General features: G+C 44.3%; 1 protein-coding gene across 1 annotated transcript in view; it reads right to left on the reverse strand.

The window, feature by feature from the left end:
- LOC118777672 (rab11 family-interacting protein 4A-like) overlaps positions 1 to 21,458 on the reverse strand; it is a 71,446-nt gene that overhangs the window by 38,356 nt on the left and 11,632 nt on the right. Inside the window, exon 3 of the mRNA XM_036528781.1 lies at positions 17,384 to 17,469. Coding sequence (XP_036384674.1) covers positions 17,384 to 17,469 — 86 coding nt within the window. The remainder of the gene's footprint in view (positions 1 to 17,383; positions 17,470 to 21,458) is intronic.

Consider the following 21,458-nt stretch of genomic DNA (forward strand, 5'->3'; position numbering starts at 1 on the left):
AACTCGTCGAAATGAAAGGTTCTGATAAACCCAGTGTCATACTGAACATTCTACCCAGTGTGGATACAGATTTCAGGACCAAATGATCTCTTTCCTCTCTTTTTCAATGCTAGGAAAATCAATCCCCTTTTGAATGCATTTACAGGTTTTCTGTCTGAGCCCTCCCTCTCCTAGCCCTGGACAGCATTACCCGGGGACATGATGAAGCCCCAAAGGAGAAACTGCATCAGAGCTGCCATGAAAAAATGCATCAGGGCCTTGTTCTCTCCCTTGTGTAATGAAGACAGTTGACTGTGATCACTTACAGAACACTGTAGACCATGAACCCACAGATCGTACTTGACCTCATTCACATACACCTGCATGCACTATTGCCTAGGGCTACCACACTAATCTCTACAGCAATGCAGAGAATAGAATTTATAGTCTGCCCAGTTACATTTCTGAGGAATTTGCAAAAACTGCTGACAGCTGACTGTGATGCTGGGCAAAATAAATGTTTGACTCGCTTACAGTCTCCTCTGTCTTGTTCCATGGAGGTAAATGAGCCGTTCCCTTGATGAAGTGCCCAGAAGGATATCACCAGCACAATACCCCTGGAATGCTATTGTAAATCACAGTGACCTGTAAAAATCAGGCCACTAGGTTAGCACACCCCTCGGGACAGTATCATGCTGAGCTGTGGAAGTGTATCGATTATCACAGCACATTATTCTTAGCACTGTTCTACCGGGCCATTGTGACTCTATGGCACAGTTCAGTTGTGAAACAGAAAAAAAATCTATACCAGACCAGCCTACGTTTGAGTGTATATGTTTTCACATGTAGATTTCAAGGACAGATTGCTTTGTGAATGGAGGTGCACTGCTTATATCTCTCATATCTCTGGAATGGGTGATATCCTCTGCTATCTGAACTCTGGAGTGAAAGCAGAGCAAAGGCCCCCAATCAATCTTTTTCCAATCAATCAATGTGTCAATGACACCGTGGAGAAAGCGTGATGGGGGATCAATCAGAAACAGGGAAGTGAATCGCCCTGTCTTTTTAAAATGGCTTTTTGACTGACAGATACATGTCCACAGGTTAAGAGTGAGGCAGATCTGGCTGCAGCAAGACAGCTGCTTGCCGACAGACCCGAATGCTGAGGTCAGGGGTTAATACCATCACTGTGAGTAGGTACTGAGTACATAGGAACAGCTGAGCAGAAGCCTGTCTAAAAAACAAAGCTAACACAGGAACCTGAAGAGCAACTATCACATCTCACTTCCCCTCACCAGCTTCCTGTGTGCTGAGCTGGTTAATGCAGGGGGTTTCCTGTCCATGGGTGCAGGGGCATGGTTTAAGACCTGTGTGCACTGGGCTGAGGAAAAACTTAAAAGTGCACCCAACCATCCCTTTCATTTAGACTTTCAGTCAGGAAATACTGGCCTGTGAAATCCATTCCCGTATACTCTGCCATTAGCGTGTCTTTTAGTCGCTTACTACGAGAGCAGCAGAGACAGTGTAGGGAACTGAACAGCTGAATATTGAGCTTCCATTATTCAGTGCTCTTGTGCAGACAGACATAGCCTTGAATAGACTGAATCAGGTGGATCAGGGCGCAGGACACAACCGGAGATGGTGCTGGAAAGATTTCTCAGTTTCTGCTTTTCTCCTCTCAGTAGTAGCGTTTGAAGCCCATTGCCTAATGGTCTGAGACTGAGAACCTGATTGCAGCAACCGAAACCTGTTCTTGTGCTGCGGCTCCTCCGCGGTTGCAACACAAAGAATGCTGTGTGATGAAATGGCATCCTAGACACAACATGAGCCCACTTCCTGTTTCTTAGCGCTGCTACGCATGTAAAGGTCCACTATTTGTGCAATTACTTCTGACCAATGGGTTTCTGCACTTACACAACCTGAGACCTGCTTCCTGTTGTTTCTGTCCTGTATGGTTACTACACAGCTGAAAATTGTAATCTGTTTGACAAACAGGTCAAAACAATGATGCATGTCAGGCACGTCCCTGAAAATGAACAAGCGGAATGAAATCACATTGACTTCCACCTCAATTACAAGAGCAAGGAAACATGAATAGACTGTAGTGAGTGGAAAATCTAATTGAAACTGTCCAATGAAAAAAAGTCTTGCATATTATAATGCATAACAAATACAAAAATCTGAGTCTAACTGATTAAACTTGCCAATCTGTAATTGTTTACCAGTCTATAAAAACTTTTACCAAAGAATCTACTCCAAATCCACTATTCAAACTATTCAAATCCAAGCCTAACCTTAATTTACTGAGATCTTTCCTCGGGGAGTTAACGCTGATTACTTTTGCAATTGAATTAAAAGCTGCTCATATTTGCAGTTCTTCCTGTGAAGCTCAATGGCTTCCTCCTTCCTTAGCTGCTCCTCCGATGGTGCATAAGGGAACAGATGCAAGAGGTGACAAAACTCTGTCCCTCTCTCTTTTCTGGTACTGTGCCTTTCGCTGGGACCGATGGGGCAGCACAAGCCCCAGTGACACGAGACGCCCGGCTGCATGCTGGTGAGAAGACAGCCGGGGCGACAAAGGACATCCAGCAGGGATAATTTATGTGTTATGTCAGATGCCCCCGTCCCACCCCTGCCCTCGTTCCACTGTGAAGTGAACAATGACACCTCCGCTGGCACGGCTCCAACTGTCAAACTGTCTCCGAGAGAAAGGAGTCCTGCAACCAGAAGTGCACCTTCTGTATGGACACTGCAAAAAGCCGCCTCGCAAATTCAGCGCAATCGTGCCGCCCTGCAGGCCACAGTCACATAATTCAGGTAGGCCTGAGAGGCTTAAAGTGTGCGAGGAGGGAGGCAGCAGGTCAGAACTGAGCTTATATGACAGCTCCTCCATTCAACCCCGACATCACGGGACAATCAGCGACCTAATTAAACTGCTAGAGAGGGAGGGAGGGGGGAGGTGTGGGAGAACGACAGACAGAGAGAGAAGGAGAGAGAGAGAGAGAGAAAGGGAGCTGGGGTGTGGGATTGAGGATAAGAGAGAAGAGGGGGGTGGAGTGACAGAGAGAGAGGGAGAAGGGGAGGGGGCATCCACCCCTAGCAGGAATGTAAGAACTGCTGGATCAGAATTCAAGAGGTAATAGTGCTGCCACAAGCATTTAATATTATCCCTAGAAAAGCACTGTACTGACATAAAACCCGACAGCTACAACAAGGCAGCACACACCAATTCACCAGTCTCTTCAGCTGCTGTAATTTGACAAAATAGGCAACTAAACACAAAATTGAACTGGCCGGTGCTCCTCTTGACCCAGCTGGACCTTGGCTTGCCACGTGGTCCAAGGTGGACACAGTGAGGAAATGAGAAAACACACAAAGCATAAGAGAGAGTCAGACAGGCACAGTGTATTACATGCCTGTAACCCAGGCCTGTAACAAAGTCCACAACTAATACATCAGTCTTGACCCAGGCCTATCCCTTTCAAGCAGACCCACCAGAGTGATACAAGATTTGCTCTTTGCTCTCCATTGTGTGACCGTCCTCGGCCCATGTCTGCCAAGTCATTAGAAAAGTTTACTGTAAAACATGTTTACAGATGGTGCAGTGAAACATTGGTGGAACATTCAGTGGAATATGATGGCAAAGCAAAGTGCTCTGAGGCATAAATACACGAGAGCATTACAGTGTGCACTGTAGACAACACACACACACACACACACACACAGATCCTATAAGTACCCTGAAGTGAGAGCCGCTCTACAGAAGACACCCCACATTCTCCGCAAAACTGGACTGGGAATGTTGGCAGCAATCCCAACTCTGAGCTGCCTGCGAGTGTCTCTCTCCCCCTCTGGCCAAGCAGCAGGTACCCAACAGGCAGCACATTCTTTTCTCAACAGAGCCTAGCAACAGCAGCAGCAAGCGCACTTGTAAGGGGGCTGGGGGCACAACAAGTAGGTGAATGTGTGTGTGTGTGTGTGAATTTTGGTTTGATTCTTTGAGCATTCTGTTGAGGGAAAGGGAGTGAGTATGTAGTGTACATGCTTGTTTAGAATGAATGAGAGAGTGATTTAGAAAGAATGAGTGTGCGTATGTGTGTGCGTGTGTGTGAGTGTGAGTGTGAGTGAGTGTTTCACAAAGTCCATGTATTTGAGCCCTGTGTCCAGATGCCCGCGGCAGGGGGTGATGTGTCAGACAGCCTGCACTCCAGCAACACAGCAGCTCACAATCTGGACACGAGCTCCACACCAGCCAAGTTTCCTCAATGACAGCCAAGGACGCTCTGGCTAGCTAAGCTGTTACTGGGAAAATTGTAAATATTCACCGATGCCATCCTCTGTTACTCAGAAAACTTTCAGAATACCTTAACTTCTAATAGCTGGCATGAGGACAATTTAGCTTTAACCTCTGTTACTGTTTTATGGTCTGGAAAACATCATCTAACATGATCCTATTAATGATGTCCAAAAGCTCAACTTTAGATGTTTAAGAAACAGGAATGCCTTGAAGGAGTGATCAAGCTTCCACTTCCACAAAAGGCTGTTTCATTGTGCATTCTTTCAGCTCTCCTGTGATCTTTACCTAAACATAAATATATTGAGGATATACAAAATACACACAAAGAGCCTCGCACACTCTATTGGACAGTAGGAAGCACTGCCTATCTGCAATGCAGCCTCTACACTCTACAAAATAAGCAGGCAGCTATGGATATTTAGACAGCTCCCTGTCTCAGTAAGAGCTGTGCTAATCAGAACGCCCTTGACTGTCATTGAGGAGAATCGGCTCGTGCGGAGGCTGGGATGCTGTGCGCTCTTGCTGAAGGGCTGCTGGGAAGCGGAGCTCCTGCAAATCCTGGATCCTCTCCTGCACATCTGTCATGGAGGCCTTCAGCTCTGCGCTGCTGCCGCACACTGTCAGCGCGTGGGCTCTTATCAGAAAAGGGAGAACTCTGCTCCACGACAGGAACATGCGGGGAGTTCTCTTCCAGGGAAGATGATGCTGAATTAAGTGTAACATTCGTTGGGGGGTCGGGGGGTGGGGGGTGGGGTGGTGGCTACCATAAATACACACAAAACTCGCTCCTGGTGATAGATGTCAATGGGGACTCTTAATTATTAATGCATACAGCACTAACAATCAGGATATTGTACAGTTGAAGTAGAGCGCTCGCTATAGATACATTACACTGTATCAGTTTCTATAAGAAAGTTAATACTCAGGGAATGTGACAAAGAAAGAGAATGCCTTTATCATAGCATATGAACACCAAAACACCACTGATGATGATTCTCTATTGTAAATCATATGCGCCTAGCCAACATACTGCATTATGATGGCTGAGGAAGACAGGACTGCATTTAATGATGATTAGGTTTGCCTGCTGAGTAAAATCGTATGTTTGCATTTCCAGTGGCTCTGATAAAGAAACATTGGCTGATCTCTCATGGCACTTGATGCTTCTTACTGTTCTTTGATGAAGTGCTCAACAGGAGGACTCATGCAAAAGAACACATTAATCCTACTAAAGAGAAATAGTAGGACAAACTTTGAGCATCTACAGTACCAGTCAAACATTTGGACACACCTACTCATAGAAGTCAAAAATAAAATCTTTATTTTTATTATTTTCCACATTTTCCACAAATGGAATTGTACAGTGACCAAAAAAGTATTAAACAAATTAAAACTATCATATTTTAGATTCTTCAAAGTGGCCAAAAATATTTACTTTTTTTTTGCAAATTCATACATAGACATCAACTTCACTATATTTTATATATGTATTTGCCTAAGAAACAAATTTCACACATTTAAACATAAGTCCATAGATCAACATGACTTTGAATGCATGTTTCCCTTTGTCCTAATCAGGTGTGTCCAAACTTTTGACTGGCACTGTATGGCACGTCAAAAAAGGAACATCAACCATATTATCAGGCAAAATGTAAGGGCGTCTGATCACACCATGACGGGGTCAGCTTCTGAAGGACTTAACACCAGCCAGGACAGCGCATACCATCAACACTGAGTCAGAGGCCACCAGTTAAAAGCATTCACACTTACAGGCTAGTCAGGGTTTACCACTGCCAGCTCCAATGATCGTTTCTAACCTCCGCACAGACCCGAGTAGAGACACTCAGATCTTACATCAATAAGGCACAGAGAAGGAGAGGCGGGGTGCATTGATCAGAGAGGAGGCTGTGGGTCCTTTCTCTCTCTCTCTCTCTTTCTCTCTCTCGCTCACTCGCTCGCACATGCCATTTGCCTCGGAGGCAGTGCTGAGGGGGTTCCGCTTATCACTCAATCACTCTAATCACCCTGACAGGCCTCATTAGTGGGGTCCCGTGCAGTGCACATCTTTAATTCACTGGGGGGAAATTAGGCCGACGCTTTTAGACAGTCAATATTTACTCATAAGCAGCATGTTCACTGTACAGAATGGGCTGAATTATGACCTGCTGATATGCACTAAAGGAATGGCCAATTAAAGGAGCTAAAACCCATGCTGGAAGCATTCATATTCATACTTGCTCTGTACAGTATGTGCTTTTACACCCATGCCTCACAGAATGTAAAAATCCCCAACCTCCCAAAAATAGTGTGATTTCATTATAGATGCATTAGGAATGGAAATGCCACTGCATAATTAGTAGACACTGATTATAATTGACTCAGATGTGCTTAGTATTCTGAATCTACTCTCCATTTGACTTTCATGTCCATCTGACTCACCATGGATATAAATAGCAACAAATCAAACAAATTGCATGCAATCTTTGCAACAATACTGTAACTCAAGCCTACTGTATTTGGATTTTTCCAAATGTTTACTGCTATTCTGATAACTGTTTTGAAATGGACCTTCCTGCCTGTGCTGAAAGATTCTTGATGTATGGCAAATCAGATATACGATTTTAAAATATACATATTTTATATGTGATATGTAAGATACTGTATGAAAATGTACATATTTCTTTAAAACACTGCATAGTGAAATTTGACTTACAGGAAATGTACCTCAGCACTGTGACGGGGCGATATTAAGGGGATACATGTATGTATACATCTACATAGCAGGGTAATTGACTGTTGGGTTCTGTGACATTTCTGGCTCAATTATGGCACATGTAGCAGGGGGACTCTTGTGTTCTAGTTGCAGCCCACACGCCCAGTGCTGTCAGATGCAGGAGCAGCAGTGCCCTCCAGCAAATGTCTCTATCTCTACAGAGACAGGCCACACTTTATCATCCTGCCGCACGCTGTCATCTCAGCTACAGCCAGGGGAAGAGCGAGTCACACGGTCGGACTGCGCCAAGCAGCGTGGGTACACTCCTCGAGTGGAGGAGAGCGTGCCCACTCAGGCTTCCTGGAGGGACGACATGCCACTGGGCCTTATGAAACACTCTCGAGGGCATGAGGTTTACAAGGAGAGAGGAATAAAAACAACATATGATACAATCAATTAATTCTAGTCCTCTCGCATGAGATGACCACGGGCTGACAGATACCATGCATACTGCATAAAAATGATGGGCGAAGTGGATCACTGGCATTCACAGCCAAGACTGGTGGCTGAAGTGCAACAACCATTCAATAAGAAGACAGATTTTTCAATGACCTCCAACTCAAGAACGGCACCTTAACATATGAAGCTGGATAGCATCCAAACAGCATCTAAATGTGCTGTTCTGCCACTGATGTCACATGAAGAATATTTCCAAAGTAGCGTAGTACACTAACTCCTTATCAGTACTGCACTTTTAAATGTGTGACCCCAGGGATGCGCATTCCTTATGGGATTGAGTAGACAGAATCTATAGAGGACAATCATCTGTCCTGTTGGATAAGAATGGAAAAGGCATGACATGAATTCCAATTGCTGCCATGTACGTGTCCACGTTATGACTCTAAATATTATGATGATTTTACACAGACATTTCTGTTTGTAAACATGCAATCTGACACCAAACCAAAATAAAGGGAACTTTGACCTACTTCACAAAAACAATCAGCTCCATTGGGGCTATATATACAACCACTACTGTGTGAGGAGATGCATTAAATTTATTACTGGGGCGAATGGAGGAGAAAAGGAAGAAGCGAACTCGGAAAGGGAAAACTTCACAGACACTAATGAGAGGCAGGCGACCACCTGCAGAAGCACGTGTCTTCATAAACCACAACAAACAGACAGGCGGCCAGCCGTGATCAATACCATCGATTTCCCATTTGTTCAACTGCCATAAGAGATTGCTGTCCAGTGTAGCAGCTGACAAGACGAACAGCACTATATCATGAGGCTACAGGACCGCTGAAGTGTTTAACACAGCCCAGGCTGGGCACTGGTTCTCAGCTCTATACCACCCATACTTATATGAACCCCAGCAGGACACCACTCATGGGAGGGGAGGTTGACCCCTGGCACCACGGAGACTCACTGGTTTTTCCCTTGTCCCATTCCTGCATTGCATAACAGGATCACTTCATTGGCATGCCAATCTGAACGACCATGTCTGTGATATCATCCAAAATGACAATTTATGATATTATGATATATGATATGGGGTACCAGTCACAATGACTGTGCACAAGGCAGTGTGTAGCAGGGCATTTATAAGGGACATCTGGAGCAGGAGAAGGACTGTCAAACCCTGGGACAAAGCCTGGTCTTTGCTCCCACCAGAGACTCCATCTTAATCTAGCCCTGAAGACTGCACCGCACTCAGCACTGCAGCATATTCACCCCCAGGATCCTCGCACCAAACAGCCCACTCTAATCCCAGAGAGCGTGCGCGTGTGATTCCTTCAGATAGCCGACAGAGCGTTCGAGTGCCCACACAGTAACCGTTCCATTCCCTTTCCTTAAAATCAAAGCGTGAAGCGCCAGCGCGGCAGAACGGCTGCGGTGCCGGGGCTGCGTGACATCGCTGCGCATTTGAAGTGCTAATGCAGGGAGAGAGCGCTCCGGCTCCCGCTCTGACAGGAGAGAGGGCGATTATACAGCACAATTTAAAGCTCATTTGCACATTCTCAAACAGCAGCCGAATCGCCGAAGATGCCTAAGGCCCGCGCTTACGGAACAGAGGGAAAACAGGAGAAGCCTGAGAAGAAAGAGAAATGATGAAAGTAACAAGCAATAAGTACACTAATCCCCCCTTGATGAGCCTGGCCCGTTGAAAGCCAAACAAAAAAGTGAACTTCTACAACACCATACTTGGAATGGCAGGGCTAGTATTCAGCAAGCATCTCAGAATAGGAAATAGATCCTAAGTGCTTGAAAATTCTGAGAATAACATCAGTTTTGTCCAACTCTTACTCCTTCGAGTACAAGCTATTTATCAAGATTCTTAACTTAAACTTGTATCTTGACATAGAAGCACTCCTACCTCAGCAGATATTTAGGAGTCCTTGCAAGCTGTCTTAACCTGTTAGGAGTTGCCAACAAGTGGGTACATTGATGCAGCAGGCACACATTTTTAAGAAGAGCAAATATGTTTTTTATTCCTTTGACAGTGTGGAGCTTTTTGAAAGATATCAGGCAGACGATGAAGGTATTTAACTTCTCACCAACCTCGTCAGAGACATTGTCAGTCAGTCCCTGAGAAGAACATCACCACTTATCGCTTTAATAAGGTAATTGTAGTTTAATGTTACCTTTAATGAAGGTAATTTAGTTTTTATATTTTTGGTGATGTGGAAAAGTTTTTATTGTAGAACTATTTTGTATCACAAAGGATATCTCAAAAAAACCATGGCTGATGACCCCATTCCCATAACCACTTGCAGGTGCACAGTCAAGTACAACAGTTAGCTACAGGTTCAACGTTCATGCCACGTTTCTAAATGTATAAAAATACGGCAGTGTGTGAAACCCATAAATTACTTATTACTAAATATTTCAGATATTGATTATACACTTAGTGTTGTGGAGATGGGAAATGGACGGTTGGAAAAGAAGATTTCATGTTCTTCATACTGTATATAAATCCAGCATCAGCCCTGTAAAAGCCAGCTACACAATAACAGCTTGCGCACTACTGGGAAGCATATGTAAGCTGCAGACTCATGTTGGCATATGTGGAATTTCCTAGCCAAAAATTGAGGGGAATTTTTGAACAAAGGCAATATTAACCATAATGAAGAAATAAAATCATACAGCCTTGACAAGTTATAATTATTATGGTTACTAACAAAAACAGTTTCAAATAATTATTTTTGTTGCTTTCAAGATGCCAAAGAATGGAAACCATCTGTTCTTATTTACTGGCATTTATTCACATTTATGAAATGTTTGATGATCTTCACTATTTGCAGTGCAGTGCTTTGACAAGTCTACTGCTTTCAATGGCTTCACTTATTGGGGCCCTTCTCAGCATATGGGATGAACTATGGAAAATGTCATCACTACTGTTCATTTGAGGCATTTCCCCTGTCATAAAAATCAACTAGGATTTAGTCTTAAAAAATGATCGTACTCCCTGCTGAGAGTAGGAGTAGTATGCTTCATAAATAACTCCCATAACCTTCTCTGAGGTAGGACTTTTTTATTCCTAAAAGTGCTTTTAGCAGGACTCTTGGGAGTAATTCTCAGATCCTTGATAAATATGGGTCCATGGCCAAGAGAATATGCTTTTGAACAGAGCAGAATAACATAAAATAGTTAGCAAGTATTGTTCTCCATGGTCCCTGTGTGACATTACCAGAAACATTATAAGGTTTTCAGTGACATTACCAGAATCATCTCCTACTTGTTAGCAGGTAAATGTATGCTTTAGGATGAACAATAAACTTATTATTGTTATTATTATTATTATTATTATTATTATTGGTTGTGGTGGTAGCAGTAGATACTTGGGGGCAATGGAGCTCTGCATTCTGGGGTTCTAATTCCATCAGTGGAATGATTTAATAACATGAACTAACAGCAGTAAGCCTCTTGTGTTAGCCTAGCACATCTTAGTGCTGTCCAGAGCACTATTAGGTTAATGGGACTAGGGACTGAGGGGGGTCTTTGTAAATTGGGGAGAGACACAGAGTACTTCTTCATAAAAGTGCCATGGCAGTTACCGATCCCCGCCGCCAGCTCCTGTTAGTGTCAGTCTGCTCCAATTAATGGCTCACCCGACTGAAATGAATAAATGTAAATTTTCCTTAATGCATTATGGACGGCTGCAGACTTGCACGGCTCCGTTTACCCACGTCCGCTAAGATCAGGTGCTGGTGCTCGATACACAATCGCCTTTATGTTAAAAGCCGGTGCACTTAAGTGTTTCTATCAGGGTCACAGTGCTTGGAGGTTTCCATTTTGGAATTCTGACCTCCTTTTCCGAATCATGTGTGCCAATTCTAACATCTCCCTTTCCCTCTTCCCTCTCCCCCTCGCTGCTACTGATCTAGGCCGCGCACACATCCCCATGCACTCCCTCCTACACTCCACGGCCCCGATTCATTTGTCTCCTCTGTCAGTGCTGGATACCTGATTCCTTGAGCCCCCCTGGCCCAGCCCCCACAGATAACACACCGGTGAAAGACGAGCCTCTTTCCCATCACCAGCTGGGGTTCTCTCAATTTTTCTTCTCGACACAGTAACCCAGGTGAGGTCAAGCAATCACTAAAATTGTGAAACGTTCTATAATAAGGAACTCGTCTAAAGTAGAGCAGGCCGTGGTGACATTTTCCACGTTTACCCTTTCTCCGTACAAATGATGTGATGTCCAATTACCCACAAAATAACTTTGGCACTGTGGCATGCATTCACTGTAATTGATGAAAGGATGTAACCGTGAGGATTCCAGTCAATACACAATTGGGTAATTTAATAGGAATTCAGTTACTGGATGGCATGTGTGTCACAAGGGTCTCTTTCTCCATCATTTCCACAATCTGCTGTGATCATGTAAACTAGACAGAGATAATGGAACTGTCCCAAGACTTTAATTAGAATCTATGATGCTATAAAGACATAAAGACCAGGGACTGGAACAAGAGCCCAAGCATTTCCTGTGCACACTGCTGTCATGTCTAACTCACCCCAGAAGCTGAGTAAAACCCACACACAGCCAGCATTTCCAGAGCTGTGACTGCAGTTGTGCTTCCCAGATTACAGCCCAGCAGGACTGGGGAAAATTAAACCACTTCTACAGCAATATGATTTTCAACAGAAACCACAGCTAGAGGAGGAGGGGAATGCAAAGTACAGCTGGAATATTGGGGGTGGTAGTGCTATTTGTGTGTGTCTCTGTAGTGTGTTTGTTAATGGAGGTGGGTTGGTGGTGATGTGTGTGTGTGTGTGTGTGTGTGTGTGTGTGTGTGTGCGTGTGTGTGTGTGTATGTGTGTACTTACGAATGGGTGGCGGGTGTGTGTGTGTGTTTGTGTGTGTATTTGTGGATGGGTGGTGTGTGTGCATGTTTGTGTGTGTGTGTGTGTGTGTGTGTGTGTGTACAAGACAAGACAAGCGTAAATCCCCCTTTGCCAAAACAGTGCTGAGCTTGTTCTCACCTCTCTCAGGCCAGGAGTGGAAACTGGAAACTTAACCTCACAGAGCAGCAGCCAGGCAGCAGAGGAATTCCTCTTCTCACTATGGAAACAAATTCTTCAGCCCCGAACTGCTCCCTGTGAATGGCCCTTCTGGAACGCTTTCCACGATCTCACTATCACACAGCACTGACCCAGCCAGCAAGTCCCCCAGAAAGGTCCCCTTTCCTCCAATTACCTTGCGTAGTAAAACAGTCAACCACAGTGCACGACTGTCACAATCAAGTCAACCAGCCAGGTTCCTCTGAAGAAACCTTTGAATTGATGAGCAGCCCCTGTTCTCACCGCGCCCTGGAGAAAAGGCAACTCTGACCTGAGCCTGTCTCAGTGATCTCCGACTGCCAGCTCCTCTGTGTTCAGGAGCTAACCGGACACCTGCCACAGTCTAAATCGCCCTACAGGTTGATATGAGAGTTGGAAGCAACTCTGGACTGATGATCAATAATGCATTACTGCCTGCAGGTTGGCCTCGCGTCTGCCACTGAAGCAAACAGCTTGGCAATCTCTATCAAGTGGCTGAGGAGGAGAACGAGCTTCTTTCTACTTAACTCTTTCCTTCGTTCAGCTGTTTTTTTGGAAACCTCTGGTGAGAAACAGTGAGCTCTAGCACTATGTCACTATGGCAACACAAACTGGTTTTAGCTTATTCTGTGAACAAACACCAGACCAAGTTCTCATCCAGACACAAAGGCTATGAAGTATAAAATGATTTCTCCAAATGTTGCACCGCTTTCATTAATTCTACCACAGCAGCTCTGACAATTACTCTGTATGCTGCATCTATATAAAGAGAAGGAATCTAAACTGCAGTGCAGTAACAACAGAATCAATGCCAGATCTTAAAACCACAATAACGCACACACTGCATTTGAAATATCTAATCTGATCATTTCTGACTGTATGGCATTCGAGGGAACTCACTGGGTGGCTGCTACAGTACATCTCCGTTGAAACAGAAGCATGCTTTGAGAGATCAGAGTCACTTCACAAGCAATTCCACCAGTCTGAGAGCATCAGTCTAGAATTCCAACCTTATTGAATATTTCAAGAGTGCCAGGCCATTTGCACAATGAGCTGTTTGGCTCTGTGGCCCTCACAGAGGGAACACTCTGAATTTACTCTCTTGGATGACAGGCAGACAGTGAAGTGTTTGTTTACTGGTTTGATAAAGCCTGCTGAGCCCCCTGTGATATATTTGACTGCACTTACCTGGTGATAGCACATCATCTACTTATCACCTGGTTCATTCCACTTCTCATCACAGGATTGGCTGCTTGCGGGATCAAGCACAAAAACCTGTTACAGAGAGAGCAACAGCCCCCCCAAACCCACACACACAAACACAAACACACATGCGCGCGCACGCACACACACAGACACACACACACAAACACACACACACACACAGCACAGCACAGTCACACCCTGTCTCACCGCCAATCTCTTTCTATTCTGTCAGTCTTAACAGAATGAGACAAACTACACCGTTATATTATGGATTTGCATACAGCTGGACATTCACTGAGGCATTTCAAGTTAAGTGCTACAAAGGTGCAACAGTGAGTCCCCACTGCAGCCAGAATTTACGGGGCTTGTGACAACGTGACAATGGCACAGCCGCTCTGACTCTTCAGTATATCATTCGGAGTGCGGTTATCGGCACAGAGAATGGGGTAATCTGCAAATCTGTCATCACAAAGCCAAACCAAGATAAGCCAGAAAAGCAAAGAGAGCCAGAAACTGCCGCTACTCAGCAGACCTGTGCGGATGGATCACGCCACCTTCTGTTCAGAAGCGGTAGTGCTCAATTTGTAATGCTGAGATGCTTTCCTGAAAGCAAAGTGCAGCACATTTGAAGGTAAGGCGCTTAAAATGTGTTTACTAAAGAAGACGTAAATACATACATACAATGGAAATACTGTCTTCTGTATTACACCACTCTGTAGCCTGTGTGCCTATTTAGAATACACAAATACATATTTATAGAACAAGCGCTATTATTGTTACATAACAATATTCTTCCTACAGTTAGGTGAACATGAATATGCAGAGTCTTTGAATTCAGTGTTTGACTCCGAAATCAAAATAATACAAATATGAAGCACTGGGAAGAACATTTACTGTATCTTGGTGATCTCTGGGGCTGCTTTTCCTCTACTTGGTTTTTTGTTACATCCTGCCCTCTACTGGGAACTTGAAAACATTACATGGAAATTGCCGTCTAGCAGATTGACAAACCTGAGCGTATTTTTCCCTCTGTTTAAAGGCTGTCTGTGACATGGGCATCTTTAAAACGTGACAAATGTTAGATATGAATTTCAAAGGCACGTGCACAGCAAACCTAATTTAATTATGCACTTTTCCTTAAAACTGATGTGATATGCTGCATACCTGGAGTGTAAACACTGCACATTAAAGCATCAAAACAATAAACAAATCAGATGATGATCTGACAATAACACCTTATAAATAAGTGATCCATTTATGCTACTCATTACATTCAATAAAATCAAGCAGTTAATAATACTGTTTGGCGCTCCTGAAACACAACCTTTTTTCCTGTTAAGACATGGCAGTGAAAACTGAGAAACAATGAAACACCACATTTTTGTGGTTTATGGTTTCTTCAAAAAGATAAAACAAAATAACCAGCATTCAGCGCAATCAACGAAACTGCAGAAACTTGGTTACATGGATATAAGGTTGCATTACACTCAGGAGATAATCAGTCTCAGAGTGGCCTTATCTGTTTCACTAACTTTTATTTCCAAAGAGAGAGATTATTTAACATATTTGCCCTCCGGAACATGAAAAAAGGCGACATATTCAAACACACACACAAAGGAGAACACAACATGCACTCACTAACATACCCACAGTCAGGTATCTGTCATGTCCTCTTAAGTGGAAATTTTTGTCATACTACAAGTGCACATGCATACAATTTTACGTTCATCACATGCCCAGAATTCACATCTGGATTTAAAAACACATACACTTCTCCGGAGCGCTTCGGAGGAGTTGAACTATGGACCATGAAGCAGGGCCCTACATCAGGCTTATAGGACTTTGTACTGAATGTTCAATTGTGCGTGTAAGTGCTTCACACATCATAAAACACGGCACAGGGGATGGCATTTAATTGAGGGCTTTCCTTCTGTATTCCTGAACCCAGATCTAAAGCAAACAACAAGTGAGAACTAAATAATAGAGAAAAATTACTGGGCATTAGAGTGGCAGGCCACTACATATAGTTTCACTGTACAGACATCAGCATCACCTCTGAGATATTCCGCTGTGTGGAATGGAAACACTGACTCTTCGTATTCAATCTGACTGAAACGTCTTTGCTTTCATTTTTGATCCTGAAGAACTCCAGTGAAAGCAATTTAATGATTAATTTTAATTTAATATTTAAATTTAGAATTTAGAATACATTGAATTTATTAATAATTAATCAGTAAAATATTACTGATTAATTATTAAGTGTAAAATAATTTGCATACCTGTCTTCTAATTCAATATTCAAAAGCACAGGGACAGAGGTGCCTTACATGGAACTCTTTAGAACTAACAGAACCTATTTGGCAGGAAAAGGAATAAGCATTGATAGAACATTCTGGATCATGTTACCAATTAACCAATTAACCGTGACCTCTGTGAGGACTAATGATCACTGTAGGTGCATCACCACACTGATGGATCCTTTCTCCTGCCCTCCTGTGAGCGAACACAACCCACACTTGAGTGATCAACACAGAAACAAAACACAACAGAAAATCTCTCTCACACACTTCATTCCAAAGGCACCATGGCACAGAATCCAGGATGACTGGCCAGAACTAGAATCTACTGTGAGCCTTAATCAGTCAAAGAAATAAAATCAGACTCCTCATCCACAGCAGCTGGAACTTTGTGTGTTCTTACAAGAGGTACTTAAGATGTATAGAGGCAGTGCATTTCCACAGCATCAGACCTATACTTACTCACAATAAGCTTGACAGCTTAAACACAAGCCCATCTGCAAGGCTAGTACTGTTTCAGTGATAACCTAAGCCGTGCATGGCACAGCCACAGTGAACCTGTCATTTCTACAGTGCTCACAGTACTCATCAACCATCTCATCCCGCTGCTATCGTTCAGACGGACATGGTTACAGCCTTGTCAAGAATTTTGCTCCCAGTGGTTCAGTCGGGAAGGTGTTCACTTTGAGTGCAGACAGAGCCCCACGACCTGGTTTTGAAACTGGCCGTGTCATTTGCAGACAATGACCGGGTTGGTCAGCCAGGGATTCCTTCTCTCACCACTCTCAAGCACCTTGCAACTCGTTAGGCGGCTGTGAATTTATTGGATTATGTTAGTGGAATAGCGCACCTATCAGCCAATAAGAGCCCGCTCAACTGCAGTGCACTGTGACTTGTAGTGCAAAAAACAACCGCTGGGTGTATGCAAGTGTACTGAAGCATTGCATCGGTCCGGCCTCAGCGCTCCTGCACAAGTGCGGAGGCTGTCGCAGTGAGATAAATCCATACAATCATATACAACTACAGATTCCAAAGCAGGATTGCATAAAGGGGAAAAAAAAGCATAAAAAGAGGACATCTGAGGACCAGAAGGACAAAACAATGACTGACTCCTCCTTCCGTGAGCCCAGTAAGCCTCGCAAAGACACAGAGAGGTCATGTGGAGCAGTCAAGCAGATGACAAGAGAGATGTTTACAGCTGACTGGCCCCAGTGTGAGATTTTTTGGGGTGGGTAGGGGTGTGTGTGTGTATGTGTGTGTGTCACTGCTCACTGGTGCAGTTGGTATGAGCACAATGTGATTGAACCCACAGGCAGCAGACCTCCCATCCAGCCACAGTACCTGATAGTAGTATCCATTGTCCGTCTCGTATGGTCGGCGGGTGAGATTGCGCGTCCCTAGTGCAGTCTTCAGGATCTCCTCACAGCCTGAAAAACAAGGTGAACAGGTCAGGCTCTACAGGGCCTCTCACACTTTCACACCCAAAACAGATTTTTAATGTCAAACACAGGAACACGCAGAATGCACTGAAAAATGGCACAACAAAACAAGAAAAACCTTTCATTGAAATTACCCTGTGACTACCACCCTAAAGTCCATTGTTTTCAAAATGAGAGGCACCTCCAAAACATATTTTAAATGCCCATTCTGATGAACTGAGAATGAACTGAATGCTGCTGGCTTTGTAGCAGTGAAGCTAAGTAACAGTCTCAAAGAGAGTATTTATGTGCTTCTGGATGACTAAAATAGAGCATGTCCTTTTTTAGACACCACTGGAATCCGGTTGTGGTACAATATTTTGATTCAGAATGGTCCAGCTCAGGTGCATGGCTAACAAATGGGGGTTTAGGACCACAGCATGACCAAGCATGACCAAAAGCAAGAGGTGTAAGGGTTAAGCCCAACCTGGCTTCTACTTTGGCTTATGTCTTCTTTTCTGCACGGGCCTTTTAAAACTGCCTTTCCACTCATCCAGCATGCAAAGCCCTGCACACACGAAACATTGCCGCAATCCTACTTTCAAATGCATCGCCATGATTGCCTCAGCGTAGCATGGAACTGCTGGGTGGATGGGCTCCTTTTGTCAAGCTGAGGAAATTTCGACAGACCGAGGATAGGGCATTGATGACCACCTCACGGGGATTCTGGGCAGAGGAGCCAAAATGGTTTGACACATCTTACGGTCCACCCCACCATTACAGGACTCCTTTTCTCTCTTTGGTATTTATATTCTCTCACATTCATTATTCATCACCTCTCAGCCACACACCCCCACACTTACGGTGAAGGAACGCATGCAGAGAAAGGAGGAATAGCAACGAGGAGGCAAAGTAAGTGAAATGCCATGAATTAATAACAACCTGAGATGAAGGGGGCTAGAGAGAGAGAGAAGTGGGTAGGAGTAAGAGCTCTGCACTGAGCCCCGAGTCAGACATCGCTTCTTGTGGCCTGCTTGTACTGTTGTTGTGGCCATTGAGCGTGTTTAATTACCCAGGTAAAAAACAACCAAACAAAAGGAACGGGAGCACGTCACTGCTTTGGACGAGTGACCGGAACAACAGCGAACCCGATTTATGACATTAAGTTCTGCCGAAGGCTCCCAGGGTCCACGTCGCTCATTACTCTAATGATTGGAGAAGAACTCACTTGCTAAGGTTCATTAAGAAGCGAGGGGCACACCCCGCCCATTTCTGCCTTCTGTGGTTCATTAGCCCGTCCACTGGGCACAGAGAGTCTGTCACAGCGGACACCACACGGGTATACGGGCGACCAGCCCGCTGCCGCCTGGGCCGTGCCAGCTCTGTTTAGCCTCTGGCTGTGCTTTGGCAGAAGTACATACAGCCGGGTTGGCCTGCACCCCCACAGGGGCTGGCGCTTCTTCCACTGAGTTATTGGCACGCCCGGCTACAGCCTCCCAAATGCCTGGGAGCGATTTCCATTTGCTCAGACTGGCTTCTTTAAGCTAGTGCCACGGATGCTTCCGGACTCACACAGGGACAAGATGAGATGGAGGAGGAGATAGCGAGTTTCAGGGGCTTGGAAGGTTAAAAAAAATAAGATTAATTCCAGTGTTGCAAGATCTGCCCATCGGTCACATGGCAGGGAGGGTGCCCAAAACATGAAAGATTTCCATCAAAGAGTATCCACAAACTAAGACAGCTGGACCTGATACTGTTCGGCAAAATCCTCCGGATCTCATCTGCCCTCACACTACGGTGCTCATAATCTCTACAAGTTGCGGATTTGTTCCTCCATTAAGACCCTGAGAAGAGCTTGTCACTCATTTTAATCTTAAATTCAGTCTCATCCGCCTTGTGATGGCAAAATAATCCACCACTCTTCATCTTATTTGACGTTGTATTTCTTGCTGTTTTTATCTCCGGAAGCAGATCAACAAGTTCAGCTGTGGTCCATGGTGTTCTCCATGATCCCATATCAGTAATTTAATTTCTGTCTCTGTTGTGGTAATGCTCAACTTACTGGCGATTTTCACTCAAAGCTTTATCAACTGAGTTGTTAGGGAGGTGGTTACATTTTCTAGCACTTCATATGATTAAAGAGTAACCTGGAGGATGCACTCTTGATCGTTATTGCAGTCATGACCTAAACGGATCAGGCCTACCTTATATCATGCCTCCATCTGCTCTGTCTGATTTTACCATAACTTGAGGAGGGAATTCACGTATGTGCTGCTGCGCATTTGCACACTCACAAGCATACATGCGCACACACAGGCATGCACAAACCACCCACACACAGACACACACACACACTGTATGCATGCTCACGTGCACACATGCACACATGGACACACACTGTCTGAGATAAAGTCAGCCAGATGTGCTGAGCTGACCTGACTGACTGTGACCCGCTGGACAGGACAATGAACATCTGGTGTCTGTGTTCTCTGTCTCACTCTTTCTCCCTGTTTTTTCTCTATATCCCTGTCTGTCTCTTTCTCCCTACCTACCCCACCCTCTCTCTATTTCTCTAGCCTTGGCAGTATGCGCTCTGGCCCTCACCCTCCCCTAGCCAGCGTTAATGATCCCCCTTTTAGTCTTCCAAGTTCCAATCTCAGACCTCCACATAAAACATCATTGTATTTGCACCATGCACTCTGTTGTCTAAGAGGTTAACACTGCGCTTTCTCACTGTGCTGTTTACTCCAGAAGGCCTATTAATAAATAAAAACCCAGTCCTGCTATATCTGGCTGCAGCCGCAGCATAACTGGCCTCACTGCTCCAGCTCTGTACACTTTTACTATATTCTGCAAACCTTTAAACTCAGGCCCTCAAAGCCAGCTAATCAATCTCCTACCAAAGAGCTGTTCTCTCCATTATTCATTCTGACGAGTATTGAATTCTCACACAAATGCACGGGGGAGGGACGCAATAATTTCTTACAGGGAGGTTTTAATAGCCCAGCAAGAGATTATTAAAAGCAAATGTTTGAAAACTCACATAATGCAAGAATGGCTTGTTTTGCTCACTCACACAGTTTCTGAGAGTAAATTTACAGCCAGGGGTAAAGCAGCAGAGCTGTATTATTGATTTCAACATGAAAAAAAGCAAACCGTGTGATTAAGTACCTAAGTTTCATGGCCAGCATGGGATTGCAAAAGCTGAGCTGGGCACTGTAAATACTGAAAATACTCCCTACAACCACATGCATTTCTTCAAGCAGTGTATTTGGAATGCAAAGATTAACCTTAACTGCACATGTAAATTGCTACAAGCAAAGCACACATTGGCATTGGTCAGTGGCATTGGTGACAGGTCTTTAAATGTTTACCACCTCCAGTATGAGGGAAACACCTGGGGATGAATCCTCAACACCACCACTGTACAGGAATACAAAGTTTTGTCTAAATAGGAAGGGCTCTTCAGTTCTCTCATAACTGCGGGTAGATTAGCAGATTCATTGACCTGTTTTCTACACTGCCCTCATTAAATTAAGATGTGATTTCACAGAGCTAATCCTAAGTGGACTCAAAAAAGTTGGGGAAATAAGCTGAGTGCCACAATGTATTGTAAATCAAAATGCTGCAGCAACATCTTTTAATCCTTAACAAATACAATCATGAATTCACAGCTGTTCTTCAACTACAAGTAAGTGGCAAAGCAAGGCCCACTCTGTCAATAACGCCTACCCATGTGTTCATATTCTACCACATACCAACAGCACACTACATAATTGTGATTTTTTTGGTGTATTAGTAAAACCATGGTAACAGCATGGTAACCAAGCAGAGGACCTTGCATAGACCCTGCAGGCAAAGCACTGCTACAGTGTGCTTCTATTTATACCTCCACTATCTCTACGGGCACATCCACACATCCCTGAAAATAAATACACATGTACATGAATACATAGATGCACAAACAAACACACATGCACACACACACAAGTTGATCC

This window comes from Megalops cyprinoides, chromosome 1 (genome assembly GCF_013368585.1).
Source record: "Megalops cyprinoides isolate fMegCyp1 chromosome 1, fMegCyp1.pri, whole genome shotgun sequence".
Lineage (NCBI taxonomy): Eukaryota > Metazoa > Chordata > Actinopteri > Elopiformes > Megalopidae > Megalops > Megalops cyprinoides.